Genomic DNA, 19,213 nt, shown 5'->3' with positions numbered 1-19,213 from the left:
CTATCTCTCTATCTCTCTCTATCTCTCTCTATCTCTCTCTATCTCTCTCTATCTCTCTCTATCTCTCTCTATCTCTCTCTATCTCTCTCTATCTCTCTCTATCTCTCTCTATCTCTCTCTATCTCTCTCTATCTCTCTCTATCTCTCTCTATCTCTCTCTATCTCTCTCTATCTCTCTCTATCTCTCTCTATCTCTCTCTATCTCTCTCTATCTGTCTCTATCTCTCTCTATCTCTCTCTATCTCTCTCTATCTCTCTCTATCTCTCTCTATCTCTCTCTATCTCTCTCTATCTCTCTCTATCTCTCTCTATCTCTCTCTATCTCTCTCTATCTCTCTCTATCTCTCTCTATCTCTCTCTATCTCTCTCTATCTCTCTCTATCTCTCTCTATCTCTCTCTATCTCTCTCTATCTCTCTCTATCTCTCTCTATCTCTCTCTCTCTCTCTCTCTCCAACCTCTCTCTCTCTCCAACCTCTCTCTCTCTCTCTCCAACCTCTCTCTCCAACCTCTCTCTCCAACCTCTCTCTCCAACCTCTCTCTCTCTCTCCAACCTCTCTCCAACCTCTCTCTCTCTCTCTCTCTCTCTCTCCAACCTCTCTCTCTCTCTCTCTCTCTCTCTCTCTCTCTCTCTCTATCTCTATCTCTATCTCTATCTCTATCTCTATCTCTATCTCTATCTCTATCTCTCTCTATCTCTCTATCTCTATCTCTATCTCTATCTCTCTCTCTCTATCTCTCTCTCTCTATCTCTCTCTCTCTCTCTCTATCTCTCTCTCTCTCATCACAATTTTATTTAAAATCCATCCTTGCTTCCAATTTCCATAATTCTGTCATTCATCAAACATTTCCACCATTACATCAGCTGCTGGAAGGCGTTTTTAAACACGTTTAAAATTTTAAATCACAATTTTAAACCGATCTTCACAAAACTTCACTAAACGGTTGAGTTCATCAGAAGCAAGAAGTCTATTGATTTTGAGGTCAAAAGGTCAACATAGGTCAAACATCAACAACTTAGGTCAGGTATGGGAGCATGTGCCAGAGCAGCGCGTCGCTGCGTCCACTTTCCACAGGTACTCCAGTGGCCTCCGTCTGGCCATCCCCCAGGCAGATGCCTGGCTCATCTCCATCTCCTTGAGATGCTAATCAACCTGCTGCAACCACGAGGCATGTGGTCGGCCCATTGGCCTCCTCCTCTCAGGAAGCTCCCTCATTGAGAGAATCTGGTGAGCAGGATCAGCGTCAGAAAAACGAGCCACATGTCCAAACAGCCGCAGGTAACAAATCTCATTTGAGTCTCTCTCAGCAACCGCTCCTTGGACACAAAGTCCGACCAGCAATAGCCAAGGATTCTCCCGAAGAGACCTGGTACCGAAGGAATCAAGTCTCCATCTCAGATCCCTGGTCAGAGTCCAAGTCTCACATCCATAGAGCAAGACTGGAAGCACCAAGGACCTGAAGACTCAGACTTCCGTCCTCCCGCACAGGTACCGGCAGCGCCACACCTCATGATCCAGTGAATCCATGACTCCCCAAGCTCAACGCAGACGTCTGTTGACCTCTTGCTCACAGCCAGTAGAGACACTACCAAGGTATCACTCTTATCCTTGAGCTTGCCAACATCCAGCCTTAGCTGGGATGGTACCACTCTCCTGGATTTAAGCTGCAACCTCAGAGTTGATACAACCAGCTTGTGGTCAGTATTGAGGAACTGAGCATTCCAGTAGACCCTGTAGTTCTGGATCATCCTCCAGCAACCATCAACGAGCACATGGTCAGTTTCCTTTGCCACACCACCAGCGTTGGAATACCAAGTCCAGCGATGAGCCTGTGTGCGCTGAAGCCATGAACCAGCCACCCTAAGTCCATGACTTCTTGCAAAGTCAAGGAACTTAATTCTATTCTGGCTCAGTTCCAGACCCATGGGGATCAACACATGTCTCAAAACCATCCCTATCAGTTCCAGTCGATGCATTGAAATCCCCCAAGACTGGAAGTGTATCTCGCCTGGGGCACTGATCAACCACAGACTCGAGCGTGGTGTAGAATGCGTCCTTCACGGTGAGATCACTCACCTCAGTCGGCGCATACACAAAGACCAGGGAAATGACGCTCAAGGAGTGACGAATCCTTAGTCTCATAATACACTCGTTGACCGGTGTTACCTCAATTATCATTGGAGTCAGCTCATTGGACACAGCTACAGCAACTCCTTTGGCATGGTAACCATCAGAGCGACCAGACCAATAGTAGGTGTAACCACCCGCCATGATCTCGCCAAAATCCGGTCTCCGAACCTCAGAGAGTGCTGCAATACTGATGTCTCCAAATGCTTTAGCAAAGATGATAACAGAAACAGTTGATCATCCTCTCTTAAGGATAGGACATTCCAGGCACGCACCCGAAGGGACTGCCCCAGATTAACCCAAGGAGACCGCCGTCTGGTGGATGACTCCTCAGCACCACCTCGGCACACACTCCCACAATCTGACCCGGGAAGGTTACCCCGTGGTTTCTCTCCTTGGCGAAACCACAACTCCGGTGAATTGTCTAAAATCCTCAATTTTCATCTGATTCACTTGAAATTTTAAGATAATTTGCATATTTGGTCATTGAATTCAAACACCAACTCTTTTTAAAGGTCAAATTTGTTTTCGGGATTTCACTAGTATCGTGTATGTATTCGCAAGTGATTGTCGTGATTTCACAAAGTATTTATTTATTTTTCGGTGTACAATCTCAGCTTGTGGAGAAGCGAGAACACAGAGTGAACCAGGATGTATCACAACAAAAAGAACAGTAGAAAGGGGTTGGGGGGTAGGGGGAGGGGTTGAAGGACAAATTACAGGGAGACTTGGAGAAATAAGGGATGTGGGGAAGAATGCAGGCTGGTGGAGAACACAAGGGGTGGACAAGATTGATACAGCCACAAACTCTTCGGAAGGAAAAAAATGGAAAGTTGGAAAGAGATGGGCTCGGGGGGGGGGGGTAGTTGGGGGAGGTTAACGATGGTGTCATGGACAGATGGAATGAAAGAGGAAGTATTTTATTTGCTGTCATTGTGCGTTGATAGTGAAACTTAAGCATAAGATTATGCTTAACCACCACTATGGCATATTAACTTCTTCCTCCAACACCAGCAATTTATAATGACTTGCTCGGGGTCATCTGCAAATGATGTACAGACAAGGAAGGGGGAAGCATCAATTTGGGGAAATAAAGGGATTGCAAGAGCAGAAAAGAGAAAAGAGAATAAGAGGAGAGTATTTGAGGCCTACATTGAGGGAGGGGGTGAAGGGATGCGTATGAAAGGTTCTTGCTATTTCTATAAATGCAATAAGTACACGGGCCCAAGGAAGATTTGGAAATGGAAATAGCTTATGGCCATGTGGGGAGAACAGCCTGAGAGCTACGTGATGACTGAGACCTGAGGAATTTCCTTCCACTGGACCTAAATTGATTGAAACCAACAAGTGAACTTCCTTTTTCGTGAAATAATGTTGACTTAACACCCCGGGCTGCGGCCTTTGGTCTTTTGGATCCGGAAGTTTGGTAAATGTTGCCTTTGATGGTACTACGGCTCCTTTGTCAAAATCACTAATTAGCTTTGAACTTATTCCAGATTCCAAGCAAAAGGGCAGAACTATGATGTGGCACAGTATACGACAAAGCAACATTTAAGTGGTTGTTCTTCCTCTTCCTTTTCTCTTCCCCCTCCCATCCTCCCCTCGATCCCATCTGAACTCTGCTTTCCCATTAATTTATTAACAGAGAGAGAGAGAGAGAACATTCCTGAGAGTCCCTTCCTCTTTCTATGAACTGCTCGGACTTGCTAAACGATTCTACACCTGAAGGTCGAAAGTAACCAGAAATCTCTGGAACCCTGAATAAAGTTTAACTACGCTTTGTTTGTGGCACCGTCTCAGATTGTCCCCAATCAAGAAAAAGATTTTTTTTTTTTATACCCTCGTTAACCCCCCCCCCCACCCCAATCCCTCCTAAATTTCCAGTTTTCCCTCCTGAGAGTTTCCTTAAGTATCCATCTTGTCCACCCCATGTGTCCTCTCCTGCCCCCCATTCCTCTCCACACCCATTGTTTGACCAAGTCTCCCTCTATCTTGGCCTTCAACTTTGCTGTTGCGGGTGTTTTCCCCTCTTTCTACTGTTCCTTTTTGTCATGTTACGTCCTGATCCGTTCAGTGTACACAAAAAACCCCAAAAACTACAGCATTGCAAGTTGTTCACTTTTAACTTTACTCCACTTTTTGAGTGAGGCTCACACATCAACAACCATTCCATGGTCATATATAATGAACCACTCGTTCCGTATTGAATCGTAGGCAGACTAGCATTAACAAGGCACTGCACCAAAACGCCGCTTCACAGTATTTGTGACGACCAGCTTTGAATTTTATTCAAGAAAGATTGATGGAGTATGCATACTCCAGAATTGAAGTTTTATTATTTTTTTTAAACGATGATTCATTCTTTCTTTGGTACTCGTAATTTATTCCACATAATCATTCACTGTTGATAATGCTTTCAATTAGTCTGTCATGGTATCGGATTTTTTTTTTTTTTGTGTGCTTATTCGAATTGATTACTCTTTGGTTAACTCGACATCCTCGTCACAGGCATCTCAGCTCAACCTGCTGATCCTTTATCTTTTGGATGAGTGCTCAATTTTTCTCCCTAGGCGTCTGTGGATATTGGACAGCAGACCTGGGTCTTGCTCAATGTGACAGACCAGAGCAACCAGGTGAAAGCTCAGGTGGAGGCATACACAGCCAGTGGAGCTGGACCCCGCAGTCATGATGTTCACGCAAATATTCCAACTTCATCTTCATCTGGTAAGGTTTATGAAGTGAATTATGCTATGCAATCAACTGATGATGATCATCGTGGATGGGGAAAGGTACCCCTGGGTCAAATTCCAGATTCCCTGTCTCCCTTTGTTCTCTCCCCATCAGATCACTCCATTAGCAGCTTGGCTGTACAACCAGCAGTGAGAATTTGTAATTAAATCTTGGCCAGTTACTAGATTGTGATCCAAGTATTCCAGATGCTGAATATTAATTAAATGCTCTTTTGCAAGTGAATAATTTGCATTTTGTTGGAGTTCATATATCAGGTTATTTGGAATGCTTGGATATCTGAGAACAATTTATTGTAAGACAAATGGTTCTCTGTTCTTGCGTATGGCAGCTTGGCTGCCAGGTAGCTGTCATTTCTTGTAAGCACGGCTGTGCCGCTGATGCTGTGCCCCTCTACGGGTACACTGGTACTCATTTCACCAACCTCGGAAGGATGACAAGCTAAGTCAACTCCACCTGGTGTTAAATCGGCAACCAACGGGGCTCAAACTCAGGACTCTTGGATCGAAAGCCAGCCACCCTAACCACTAAACCAACACCAGGCTATATCGACAAATGGCTAGTTCAGGTAATTTACAATGAAAAACAGGGTACCGTGGCGTTGTCTTCTTGATACGAGATCTATGTTCGCAGGATAGCCTAGACCCTGGAGGGTCTAGCTGGAGGGTTTGGAGGTATGCACAGTCACCTCCAAGCTGTCTTGCCTAGGTTTGAATCTCGGGTCAGCTATAAATTGTCACCTAACCAACTCATCCACCTAGTTATAGCACGATGATTCATCCACAGGCAAAATGATTCATCAATGTGTGTTCCGTCTCTCGGATGGCCGTTAAATCGGTCGTCCTGTCCGCTGGCTTAAATTCGTGGAAGTTAAAGATCCCACGGTGTCCTTCACGAACAGTAGGCAAGTTATTGCCGGCACCCTGGCCAAATTCCAAATTCCTGCTCTAACCTACAGGGGCACTGCATCATCGGTACAGCTGCACCCCCAGCAAATGATGCTACCTGCAGGCATGTGCTTCATCCAAAATAAGAAGAATATGTAAGATCTAACGTGTAATTTACTGATTGGTAGCGTGTACGGAGTTCTAAACTTATTCCCGTGGTTTTAGAAGTTGTGAAAGAAGTACAGAGGCAACTTAGGAGTTGGTAAAATATTGAAGGTTGGGGTGGTTGGAGACAGAAGAGGACTATTTACAAAGAGGCATTGGGCTTAATTCGATGGCATGAACTGATTACTGTCCTGTGAGATTTCCTACAATCAGAAGCTAGGATGTGTATACATATATACTTTACTCGAATTTACTTTCTATTACTTTAGTTATTCTGATTTTAGGAAAAAACCTCACTGCGTGTCGGCCAAGTCAGCCTTTTCAGTGGAAATGTATCACGTGATGCCTTCTGAAAATGAACGAAAATTTTTGTCAGATTCAAATCCGTCAAGGATTGAATGCAAACCTAGACAGTTCAGAGGTCAATATGCCACTTCTGTATGCTTGGAAAGCATGAAGGATATAAAATGATTGATTTGCTCCATGAAGATTCGTGGGAATGGTAAACCACGGATCGCTCCAAGATCGCCGTCCGAGTAAACATTTATAAACCAATTGCAACTCATAACGTCATGAATTTCAAATAATTTTGTTTTGCAGTGATCAAATCGCCATCAAGGGGTGAACATAACGGAGAAACTGTCCTGGCTGTACTGCTGCCCGTTGTAGCACTGACAGCTTTGCTTGCACTCGCCACCGTTCTCTACTGCAAGCGACGCAAAGACACATTCTTTGGGTACGTGCTGTGCACCTGGCTGTTTCATCCGTTGGTATAGATGTTAAAGAAGTTTCTCATAACGATTGTATTACTATAAAAATCCCACTTACAACAAGCATGGAGTTGATAATGCAATGATGTCCACCGAGCCAGCAAGGAATGATCGGAACGATGATTGTCCAATCTCAGGTTGGCTGTTGAGCCAAATTTGTAGCCATTGAGCACAGTTATTCAAAACCATCTAATAATTTTACATTGTCGCACCCGTTTCACCAATCTTATCTTGCTGACTGGCAAAGACGACCATTGTTCAAATATCCTTTTGGACGTACGTAGCCTTGAGCCTACTCCAAAAGCTTTCAGTGATGTGAGAATACATCATATTAAACTGTTTAATCCCGTGATCACTGGCAAGATGGCCATCGGTGTGAATGTCACTCGATGTTCTCCACACCATAGTGGTGATGCAATTCAAACCTCCGCATGCGTCATAGTTCTGGACTAAAGGAGTGCATGACTCACCACTGCATATCTGATCTGCTTTGGAGCACTTCTGGCTCGGACTGTTTTTCATTTATCCTCCTTGAAAGGTATACATGCCTTGCTTCATTGCATAGAGGGCACAATGTGGCACAAATCTCTCCACAAACTTGGCTTAAAATCACTTGCAAGGATATGACTCACTCTGTTACAATTTCCGTGTCCTTTCTGAGATGTTTTCGGCATTTGCAACAGCCTTTTGACGCCTTCCAGCAGCTGATGTAATGGTGGAAATGTTCGATGAATGACAGAATTATGGAAATTGGAAGCAGGGATGAATAGCTGGAGGATACTCTCATTTCGGTGATGACTTCTAACTTGTATTTGTCTTCAACCCTACTTTAAAAAAAAAGAAACAAAAGTTTGCTTTAAATATAGTACAGATCGTTTTTTTTTTTTAACTCGACTTTTTAAAATAACACTCAAATCCTGTTTTAATGTTGTCCCTATCTGTTTGTAATTAGTAATGTTTCATAAGTCTGTATGCCTGGTGTTGGCTTAATGGTAATGGTGGAGGGCTTTGGATCCTAGGGTCCTGAGTTGAAATCCCGCTCAGCTGTTGAATTAATACCAGGTGGGGTTAACTCGGCTTGTCATCCTTCCGAGGTCGGCAAAATGAGTGCCAGCTTGCTGGTATACTGTGTCAGAATGGTATCCTGTGTTCAGGGTTGTGCCAAATAGCCAAGGAGATTGCTGCGGCAGCACCAACGTTCTGCACAGAGTATGGTCCCAATGGATAGATGGATGGATGGAAAGTCTGTAATTCCACATTTTCCAAATTAATTAATTAGTTAATTAATTAATGTCACGAGTGCAGCACTCCCCAAAGCGATTAGCCATGGGAACTGTACATGCCAGGATAATCCTAAGGATAGCCGACTTGAGGCTATGTTTGGAAGAGGTGATGCCGAGCAAATTGATCTCCACCCCCCCCCCCCGACTTTGAATGCTTCATCGAATCATTGTCGTGGGAATGATGGCGGGAACTCGAGGGACACGCAACCTTTGGGAAATAATGAAATTGTTTTGGTAGAGGACAGACGGCACAATATTCTAGATGAAGGACCGACACAAAACACAACTAGAACGGCACTCTGTGGAGCACATACCTCCGTCAGGCTGAACAATTTGCGATTTGTATTCCACCGATAGGCCGCATATGAACCAAAATCGAATCAGCTTGTTCTAGTCACCGAACCAGTTCATCCACCTAGTTTTGTTATAACCTGTCCACAACTTTTTGAAGTATCAAGCTATATATCGTTTTTGGCCCCATCTCTCAATGATGAAGTCGTGAAAAAAATTTTTTTCATCAAATCTGGATCCCGATTTGGATCTTCACCAGAATCGAATCAATTTCTCCTTGTCACACACCCAACCTGCCCACAAAGTTTTTTGTGGGAATCCGTCTGCAACGTTTTTGATATCTTGCTCACAGACAGGGGTGGAAGCACAACCTCCGTCCACCTTCGGTGGCAGAGGTAATAACTTAACAGACAAGCTATCGAAACCGCTTGACGCCAAGCACCCACATTCACACAGAACCAGTCCGAAGGATGATGTGCTTCATGGCCGTGACCCGCTGGAACGTCCAAGTCCGAAACTCGCAGGATTTCGGCGAGGGCGGCAGGAGAGCATGTGTAAAGAGGGTGAGCGGGCACAGCCGTGTGGATATCGGGCAACAACGTCCAAGAAAGAAAGGCCTGCAGCTCAGGGCACGAGTTTTTATAGAACACCCTCGTGCTGTCGTAGGTTTCTGCCGTCAAGGCATTCCGAGGAATCTCGCGATAGCTCTCAGCCAATTATTTTTGGTGCCTGCATTGGCAGAGCCCTAATTGGTGGCTTCGGAGGTGGAGACTGTGATGGCCGCAACTCGTGTCTTTTTCACTGGCCTGAGCTCAGCCCGAGGCAGGATGGTGCATTTTGAGCAGGCCCGGACTCTGACCCGGTTACAGGCCAGTTGTTTACACACAGAGAACATGTATTAAACATTCTTAACCTTTCTACATCTTAGTAAACCAGGCCCGTCTCACATGGACCATGCGCCAGACAACTTTTCCGATCACATGTCCTTGATACATGTGTTCCAAAAGTCCTATAAACTGCACAAAACACAAATGGTAATGGGCCTTATAACTAGCTACTTCCCCCTACCCCATAAACATAACAATATTTTGCTCAATATTCGCTATTTTGTTTATAAATCTCTTTAATTCAAACTTGTGCACACCACTCAACCAGAAACTGACAATTACCTCTTCGTCATTAGTCACATCTCTTGTGAACTCGGTATCACTGATACCGAGTGCCGACCCTATTGTATATTTCACTCGATATCCTTTTGATTGTTTCGTCACTTGTCTTCACGATTTTATTTCCACATCTTCCGCATCAGTTAACACCCATTTGCATTCATTCAATTCCTCCATTCACTGCTTTTCTCAATTCTTCTTTCCTCTTCCACCAAATATTTCCGATTGTTATCCAAGGAGTTAAGGAAGTGTGATGGGTAGGGGTAGCTGAAACGGTGATAAGGACACCGAGGTATCAATCACTCTAGTTATGGGTTCAAATCTACCAAAGGTAGTACTGTAAAGAGCTGGTAACACATCTGTACACAAAATCAAAACGGCTTTAATGAAGAACTCTGAATCGAGAGTGGGAATGCAGGTCCAACAGGATGATCTTTGAGTAGTGTAGCCTGGGTTCGATTCCTATCCCAAATATAAACTGTCAGATTAGTGATTTGCAGGTAGGGTATTGCGTCACATTGTGTCATCCCTCAGGTGGATGATGAGCTGGATATCCCATCTACCAGCATAAGCTGGTCAACAGTAAAGATCGCACATTGTCCTCCACAAAGTGTAGGTGAGCTATTGTTATGGGGCCGGGTATCGGTGGTGAGCACGACCGCTAGAGGGAGCAGTAGAGTCGCCTCCACCGAGCACACCGGAATTGAGGTCGTGCCTTTTGGATAAATCCGAAAGGCACGGGTCCCTTACTGGACCATGAATTGCCAATAATTCGACCGCGTGGGGTAGGGTCAATTGCTAAACTTCAATATACCTAATTACCCACGCGGACAAAGCTACCGGGGAATTCACACCTTCGACGGACCTCGAGCGGAACGAGCCGTTACTGAGCCCGAACCATGTGTAACCCGAGCGGAGATTACCAAGGCCCGTCGGACCAAATGAACAATTTACGGCCTCGCTATTTCTCAACACACTCCGTGCCAAGCCAATGAAAGAAACACAGAAACGAGCTAGAACATTTAACAAAAGGGATATTTATTTATAATGGGGGCAGGGGAGCATGCAAGAAGGCAGAGTTAACCGAATAAAGAAGGAATAGCAATTTATGTACAAGCACTTATGCAGTTTTACTTAATAGACTGGCGCCACAAACACACACACACATACACCCAAAAAGAAACGGACCTGTCAGGTCTTTATTGGAGGCCTCCAGCTCGACGAAAGGCGAGCTGGAGGTCAGAGCCTATTCTCGGACCTCTCCGCCTCGTGCGGTCTTCGACGATCCGGTGTGGTAGGACTCGAACCCGCCACACAATGCCACTCCAAGCCTAGGCAGGCGATCCTCACGGGACAGGCTCACAGGCACACAGGCCACGAGAGAAGACGCTCTGCTGGCGGGACCCCAGGAAGGCGACGACTGGCTTCAGAAGACCACCAGACGTCCGAAGACCAGAAGACAATTCTCAACTCTCTCAAGACCAGAAGACAACTCTCGTTTTGGCCCACCCGCGCTTCTCTTATCCCCCGCTCACACTCCCTCATTGGGCAGAGAGAATGCTCTATGCCCATATTTGGAGCCAAGCCAGAGCGAACCGCTTGTGCCCATATTTGGGGCCAAGCCAGAGTGCAACGCTTGTGCCGATATTTGGGGTGAAGCCAGCACACCAACGTCCAGAGAAACCCCACCTAGCACACTGGACTCCGCCGACATACATGCTGACACGCACGCGTGCAATGATGCCGGTGGATGATGGTGGAAGGAAGCGAGGGCAGGGGTCGTTGTTGTTGTGGCTGGTAATTTAAATCCTGACTATCAAAATAACTCAGAGCGCATGTACAATTAATCACCCATTAAACATAGGACGGGACCCTAACTAGAAACACACACTTACCGATATAACTGATCTATAGGACCTGGCTGTTGTGTGCAGTAAGCTTCCAAATTCGCAACACTATCACCAACATCCTGAATTTTTTTTTATAAATTCCTGCCCTAACTCTCCCACCAAACTGCATTTTCCAAGTGTGGCGAGTTTGCCAATACCCCCAATGTGAGTTAAGGGAGGACCATCCTCCAGTGGACTGAAAACGGGCTGATGTGTAATGTGATGGGAATGTGGACGTACCCTTCTGACTTCACAAGAGGTGTGATAAGGTATGCTTGTTCCTTAATGTTACTCTTTACGTGTCTCTGCCAACCATCAGCCATCTTGCAAAACATCCAAGACTGGTTTGAAGTGCATGTTACCAATCTCTTACCTCTGGCAAGCCCAATGTCCTGACCTCATTCCTGTGAAGCATCTGTGGAATGTCTTGGAACAACATGAGCATCCACCCACTGCAAAAACAGCACTCCTGCAAGAATCCACATGAAGATTCATTGCAGCTGTCGCTTTGGATAAAGTTTACAGATTTGCATCTGAGTCGGGAAGTTACCCCACGTACGCAAAGGGGAAAGTGGGGTTTAGCAATTGGTTCACTTTTGTCTATCTAAAATGTCAGTCGATGATCGAGGAACAAGTTGATTTCAATTGAATGTTATATTTTGAACTCAAATCGGAACATGAATCAGAAAACGAACATGCAGTTAGGGTTTAGGATTAAGGTTAGGGTCAGGGTTAGGGTTCGTAGTAGTTTGGCTCTGAATTCGTACCGATCGCGAAACCGCAGAGAGGGGTGAGATTTTTTTTCTTCTGTACTTTGTCCGTCTGTCCGGCAGTCAAACAAAATTGAAAATCATTCCAAACAGGAAACTTACTGTTTCTAAGGACTTCATAAATCACACAAACAACAAGCTTGAAGAACTAATGTAACGTGTGTAAATAAGGTGATGCAATGGACTATCAACGGTAGGAAATGTCTGAATTTTTCTTTTCCTATATCCCTGAAACTCTTTATTTTATTTCAATTGAATTACGTACTTGAACACTGCAGAACACAAATCGTCTTTTTAGCACTTTTAAAACCCTTCCGTTGAGCAGTACTTGGAGAACATATTCCTGCCCTGAGTGCAGAGTAACTGTTTGAGATTCTAACAAATATGGTGGTGCATGGGAGGGGTCGAACATCCGGACAGTTGTAAGCTAGCGCCCGCGCTTCCGCCGAGTAACCTGCGCGAAGAGGCAAACAACCCAGGTTGAATACATACGTGGATGTATTTGTGCTCATTTTTCATTGTCAGTGCCAACTCAGATTAATTATCAATTCTCAGGGTCGGATTTCAGGTACTTTGTTGTGCCATAATGCAGTGTCTGCTTTGCAATGAACTCTAAGGGGAAAACAAAGGGGAAAGACGCGTTGTGTGTGTGTATGTAATGTATACGTCATTTGCACTACTTGGCCGTGCTATTATTTTCTTCTTTCGATATTTCCGTTATCATAGCCATGGTAAAAAGTTTTTGTATCTTCAATTGCACTAACAATAAAGCAAAAAAATCTGAACTTTCGTTTTATTTGATACCAAGTCAAGCCACTGAGCCAGAGAGAAGAATTCTATGGCTAAAAGCCATCGATCGTGGCACGCAAGATGCCAGAGGGAAGCTGTGGGAGCCCAAGTCAGATTACACCTCCGTCTGTTTGGCATATTTCATATCGGGGTTCATGCTGTCATCATTTATTTTAGTTAGTCATGTAAAATCGAAGCTCAAGAAATTCTAACAAGTTAAAGTGTCAATCTGTCCACCAATTTCAACATTGGGATTGCAATGTTGTGATTGTTCCACCAATATGACTAGACTTCACATGTGATCTGGGCTTATCGCTAAATGGAATAGAAGCAAGGCCAAGGCCAAGCCGAACCTTTTTTTTTTTAGTCCAATAAACCTAATGGAGTTTAGGGAGTCGTTTTCAATTCAGACATTTGTCACTCTCCCACCATCACTTAGATGTAAATTAACATCTAACTTTATTTCATTTAACTTTTGTAACAACACTTAACTTTTCACACTTACAGTTACAGTTAATGTACTCTGCCTTGGGCCATTCTTTCGAGTAGTCGCTCCACGAATCATCCGTCTCCTGGTAGCGACAAGAATAAAGTCCGATTACCTGCAGTTTTACTCAAAATCTGGCCAACGCCTCACCTGGCAAATGTTCTATATACTGATTGGACATTGCAAACAGTTGGAAAAACTAAATGTATCAATAATTCAACCAAAAAAAAAACAGTGATAATACATGTGATTGTGCATTGCAACAGCTTTTCTTTTCCCCTTTGCCAATATGGACGTCACATATCCAAGCAAAATCACATGATTGTGACGTCATGCCGACCCCTCGGATAGCGCTGCGTAGATACCATCACGCCTGTTATGCAAGGTTCACGAACATAGATCGTGCTCGGAAACACAAAGCAAGAGTTTAAAAGACCCTTCCCATGTCCTTTTTTTTTTTCTTTCTCAAGACTGCGTGGGGTAAGGTGTTCTATGAACTGTCTCATTCTCCCATTGTTTTTGGTTGGGCAGCATACACAGTGTCATCAAAATTTGAGCTTATTTCAAAGTCCTGGAATCAAACCTAAACTTTGATTCGGTGATAAGTTCAAATTGAAGGGTTTGTGTCACTGTCGAACAACCCAGTTTATTGTATTCAGAAGTCGATGACAAACTTCCGTAGTTTTAATATCGATCTATAGAAATGATTATTGCTCTGATTAATCCATTTCTGTGTCTAACAGCAAACCTTTAACAACATTTTCACATTATTTAGTTTGTGCAGTGGAGACAACACTGACCTGTTTATTTTATTGTATTTTATTTTTAGGAGTGCCTTTTCACCAATGGCAGACTCAGAACAACCTCTTGTATGGTACAGAGTGAAGAAGTCTTATTGCAGGACCCCCTTAGATGCTGCCTGTGAGTACACACCGGATCTTTTTTTGATGTATAAATTGATACTTTTTTTTCCCCCGGAAGTCCAGGTCTCGACTTGTACTCAGAATCGACTTGTCTATGGTTTAAGACATTGAATTGTAAAAACAATTTTTTTTTTTTTTTAGATCCTCGTGGAGGATCTCTTAAGTCTTACTCACGTTGTTGTTCTTGTGGACTTTTTTGTTTCATAGCCTACAGTTTTCATCGAAACTTCCTGAAACTTGGCATATGTATGTAAAAATACTCTGTGCAGACGGTAACCATCTCCGATTTTGAAAATTCCTCCTAGAAAAAAAAGTTATGATGTCAAAATATCTCCGCTAATGGAAATCGCCTAAAAAATTATCTCCAAAACTAGGCAAGCTTTTTGAGTTCTGTTTGCGGGAATCGAACAGGGCATTAGCATTGATGAATTACCGCACATATGATACGTCACTATGACATCATATCAATTTTTATGACGTCATTCATATTTTTTGACATTTTTTGTTTCACAACCCAGCGTTTTCATCGGATCTTCGTGAATCTTGCCGTGTGTATGCAGAAAGCCCATGCGCAGGCAGTAACAATCTCCGATTTTGGAAATTCTTCCAAGAAAAAAAGTTGACGTCATAATATCGCTGCTAATGGAAATCGCCTATACCATTATCTCCGAAACTAGGCAAGCTGTTTGAATTTTGTTTGCGGGAATCAAGCCGGGCATTAGCACAGATAATTTATCGCAAACCTGATACATCACAATAACGTCATATTCGTTTTTATGTCATCATCATTAAGAGGATGAGGATCTTGGCTCATTCGAGCTTGTTTTACAAAATGTGTGTTTTTTATGCCTCTGCTGGTGAAGTCACCGGAGACATTATGTTTTCAGGTTGTACGTCCATCCATGCTGATTTTGTTTTCTCTGCAACCGCTTATCCGATTGACACAATTTTCACCATAAGAGTGACTATTCATGTAGAGTGTTTTAATGACAATTATGATGTGATAGGTCATGATGTGGTGTGGCAGCCATGTTGGAAAATAGGAAAAACTTTGGACCTCTGTATCTCCGAAACCGCTCCATGGAAAAAATTGAAACTTAGCACATGTGAAGTACACCCCATGAGAAAGAAGTGTGATTTTTTTTTTTTTTTTCCAATCATGTCAAAGGTGGCTATGTTATTACATCGTAATTGCATATGCTGAATGCTTTATCCGATCAGTATGAAAATTTGGGGGGGGGGGGGTCATCTTGGGATAAATTGTATGGTGGGAGGTGGGAGGGGGGATTGATGACATCATCGGTCATATGGTTCGGCAGATATATATATATATATATATATATATATATATATATATATATATATATATATATATATATATATATATATATATATATATATATATATATATATACAGTGGGGAGAACAAGTATTTGATACACTGCCGATTTTGCAGGTTTTCCCACTTACAAAGCACGTAGAGGTCTGTAATTTTTATCATAGGTACACTTCAGCTGTTAAAGACGGAATCTAAAACAAAAATCCTGAAAATCACATTGTATGATTTTTAAATAATTAATTTGCATTTTATTGCATGAAATAAGTATTTGATCACCGACCAACCTGTAAGAATTCCAGCTCTCACAGACCTGTTAGTTTTGCCTTTAAGAAGCCCTCCCATTCTCCACTCATTACCTGTATTAACTGCACCTGTTTGATCTCGTTATCTGCATAAAAGACAGCTGTCCACACTCAATCAATCAGACTCCAACCTCTCCACAATGGGCAAGACCAGAGAGCTGTCTAAGGACATCAGGGACAAAATTGTAGACTTGCAAAAGGTTGGGATGGGCGACAGGACAATAGGCAAGCAGCTTGGTGAGAAGGCAACAACTGTCAGCGCAATTATTAGAAAATGGAAGAAGTTCAAGATAACAGTCAATCTCCCTTGGTCTGGGGCTCCATGCAAGATCTCACCTCGTGGAGCTCAATGATCATGAGAAAGGTGAGGGATCAGCCCAGAACGACACGGCAGGACCTGGTCAATGACCTGAAGAGAGCTGGGACCACAATATCAAAGAAAACCATAAGTAACACACTACGCCGTCATGGATTAAAATTCTGCAGCGCACGCAAGGTCCATCTGCTCAAGCCAGCGCATGTCCAGGCCTGTCTGAAGTTTGCCAATGACCATCTGGATGATCCAAAGGAGGAATGGGAGAAGGTCATGTGGTCTGATGAGACCAAAATAGAGCTTTTTGGTTTAAACTCCACTCGCCGTGTTTGGACGAAGAAGAAGGATGAGTTCAACCCCAAGAACACCATCCCAACCGTGAAGCATGGAGGTGGAAACATCATTCTTTGGGGATGCTTTTCTGCAAAGGGGACAGGACGACTGCACCGTATTGAGGGGAGGATGGATGGGGCCATGTATCGCGAGATCTTTGCCAACAACCTCCTTCCCTCAACAAGACCATTGAAGACGGGGCATGGCTGGGTCTTCCATCATGACAACGACCCGAAACAAACAGCCAGGGCAACTAAGGAGTGGTTTCGTAAGAAGCATCTCAAGGTCCTGGAGTGGCCTAGCCAGTCTCCAGACCTGAACCCAATAAAAAATCTTTGGAGGGAGCTGAAAGTCTGTGTTGCCCAGCGACAGCCCCGAAACCTGAAGGATCTGGAGAAGATCTGTATGGAGGAGTTGGCCAAAATCCCTGCTGCAGTCTGTGCAAACCTGGTTAAGAACTACAGGAAACGTTTGATCTCTGGAATTGCAAACAAAGGTTTCTGTACCAAATATTAAGTTCTGTTTTTCTGATGTATCAAATACTTATTTCATGCAATAAAATGCAAATTAATTATTTAAAAATCATAGAATGTGATTTTCAGGATTTTTGTTTTAGATTCAGTCTTTCACAGTTGAAGTGTACCTTTGATAAAAATTACAGACCTCTACGTGCTTTGTAAGTGGGAAAACCTGCAAAATCGGCAGTGTATCAAATACTTGTTCTCCCCACTGTATATATATATATATATATATATATATATATATATATATATATATATATATATATATATATATATATATATATATATATATATATATATATATATATATATATATATATATATATATATATACTTTGTTAAACATAAAAGCCTTCAATGATAATGTGGATGGAGACATATCTGTTGTCACGACGTCAAAGAATGACATTCTAGTTTGAAATAAATTGCATAATTATTAATTGAAAACATGACAGAAACCATTGCCTGGAACGTTTGTTGATTGGGTGAGCCATTAAACGTTAATCCACTCATTGATGCATATAATATTATTCAATCAATAACAAGCATGCACTCAATTACGTTTGATCCATCCCTTTCAATCCCCATTATATATATATATATATATATATATATATATATATATATATATATATATATATATATATATATATATATATATATATATATATACATATGTCCATCCTTACTACGTCATCTCAAAATGCCTCCCATAAAGTCACGAAAGTCGTACACTGAAACATTTAAGTTGGAAGTTCTTAAGTTTGCCGAGGAAAATGGCGGGAATATGGCTGCACACAGGAAATACGGTATCGGTGACAAATGTGTTCGAGACCGACAAAATGTAATGTGCTAGGAGCTAGTACTGATGATGATTCTGTAGCTTGTTTTAAATACTGTACCTCCAGACAATAGCAAACATGTTGAAAAACTATTTCCATTCCTTAGTTCATCTGAAAGGTCATCCCACATAGTAATTCAAATATTGTATACAAAACAGCTCATTAATATTCATGACCCTGGAAGTAACATCCTGTCGGCAGTGATGAGTTGAGTGTCAGGGAAGAATTAACCCCCCTTGTTGTTCTGACTGACAATTTTGCTAGCTACCGTAGTTGATCTAGCTTCGTCTTGCACTCCAAATCGACTTATCGATGAATGAAGGAAAGAAAAATGGGGAAACTAGCCAATTCGACTTGGTTGCCACATCGACTTTTATAGTCCGAAAAATACGGTATATAAACAGAATTGGAACAAGATCAATTTATTCCTCGTCCCCCGTTTGGGATTTATCCAATCATAATTTCCAGAATCTGAAGGTCACATGTGATGTTTATTTCCTCCCTCAAGCTTTGCATTGCCTGCGTCACATTGGCAGTGCTCCTGAATGTTCAATGTATTTTGTGAATATATTTTACAATTTAAGCAATAATCGGTGATTAATGTGTCATCTCATGGGCAAATGGTCATTGTTTGGCATTATTGTTTAACAACAATGGCCTGGTAATAGTGGATGTCCTCTTACTCATCTCAAAGAACATGGGATCTATATTTGGTGTGGATTCCAATTTTGTAAATGGAGTTGTTAAACTCAACTGCAGCAAAACTGCTGTAAAAGTAATTTAAAAAAAACTAAATTAAAATATTCCTCATGTTCTCAAGTAAAATAATTTTTGCAGTGATGTCTGCGAGCCGACGCAACCCTGGTGTTCACCTTAGGGCCCGGTAAGGCGAATATGTCGCTGCTTATTGCGGATGATAAACCGATTCCACGTTTCCTTCCTGTTGCATTTGCCAAGAGTGGATCCTGCAATATATTTTATTCAAATCACTTTTACATGCTATTGTTTTCATTTACTTATTAGGTCATTCATCTTTTCAGTCATCATTCACAGAGAATGAGAACAATTTTTTTTTCTTTTTGATATTATTTGCTCTTTTACTCCATGAGCAGTCAAACCTCTCCATCGCGATATCGAAAAAGGCTGAAACGTACAGAGTCGCCACAATGTCTTGTCACCCATTGTAAAAATTGACATTGCCTTTGTCTGCAGAGTATTAATTCGTTTCCTTTTTCCTCTGATTGAGAGAAACCATTGATGTTAAACA

At 42.6% G+C, this 19,213-nt stretch overlaps 2 protein-coding genes across 4 annotated transcripts in view; one reads left to right on the top strand and one right to left on the bottom strand.

The window, feature by feature from the left end:
- The window catches only part of BLOC1S3 (biogenesis of lysosomal organelles complex 1 subunit 3), an 87,926-nt gene extending 79,051 nt beyond the window's left edge, over positions 1-8,875 (bottom strand). The window contains exon 1 of the mRNA XM_085889479.1: positions 8,719-8,875. The gene's annotated coding sequence lies outside the window, so the exon portion shown is untranslated. The remainder of the gene's footprint in view (positions 1-8,718) is intronic.
- LOC147023727 (tyrosine-protein kinase Mer-like) overlaps positions 1-19,213 on the top strand; it is a 119,375-nt gene that overhangs the window by 59,381 nt on the left and 40,781 nt on the right. For all 3 annotated transcript variants that reach the window (XM_085889474.1, XM_085889475.1, XM_085889476.1), the window contains 3 exons: positions 4,699-4,852; positions 6,529-6,664; positions 14,203-14,294. In XM_085889474.1, coding sequence (XP_085745600.1) covers positions 4,699-4,852; positions 6,529-6,664; positions 14,203-14,294 — 382 coding nt within the window. The remainder of the gene's footprint in view (positions 1-4,698; positions 4,853-6,528; positions 6,665-14,202; positions 14,295-19,213) is intronic.

Source organism: Eptatretus burgeri, chromosome 7 (genome assembly GCF_056783735.1).
Source record: "Eptatretus burgeri isolate ZD-2024b chromosome 7, Ebu_testis_v1, whole genome shotgun sequence".
Classification (NCBI taxonomy): domain Eukaryota; kingdom Metazoa; phylum Chordata; class Myxini; order Myxiniformes; family Myxinidae; genus Eptatretus; species Eptatretus burgeri.
This window is presented reverse-complemented; position numbering and strand designations above follow the sequence as displayed.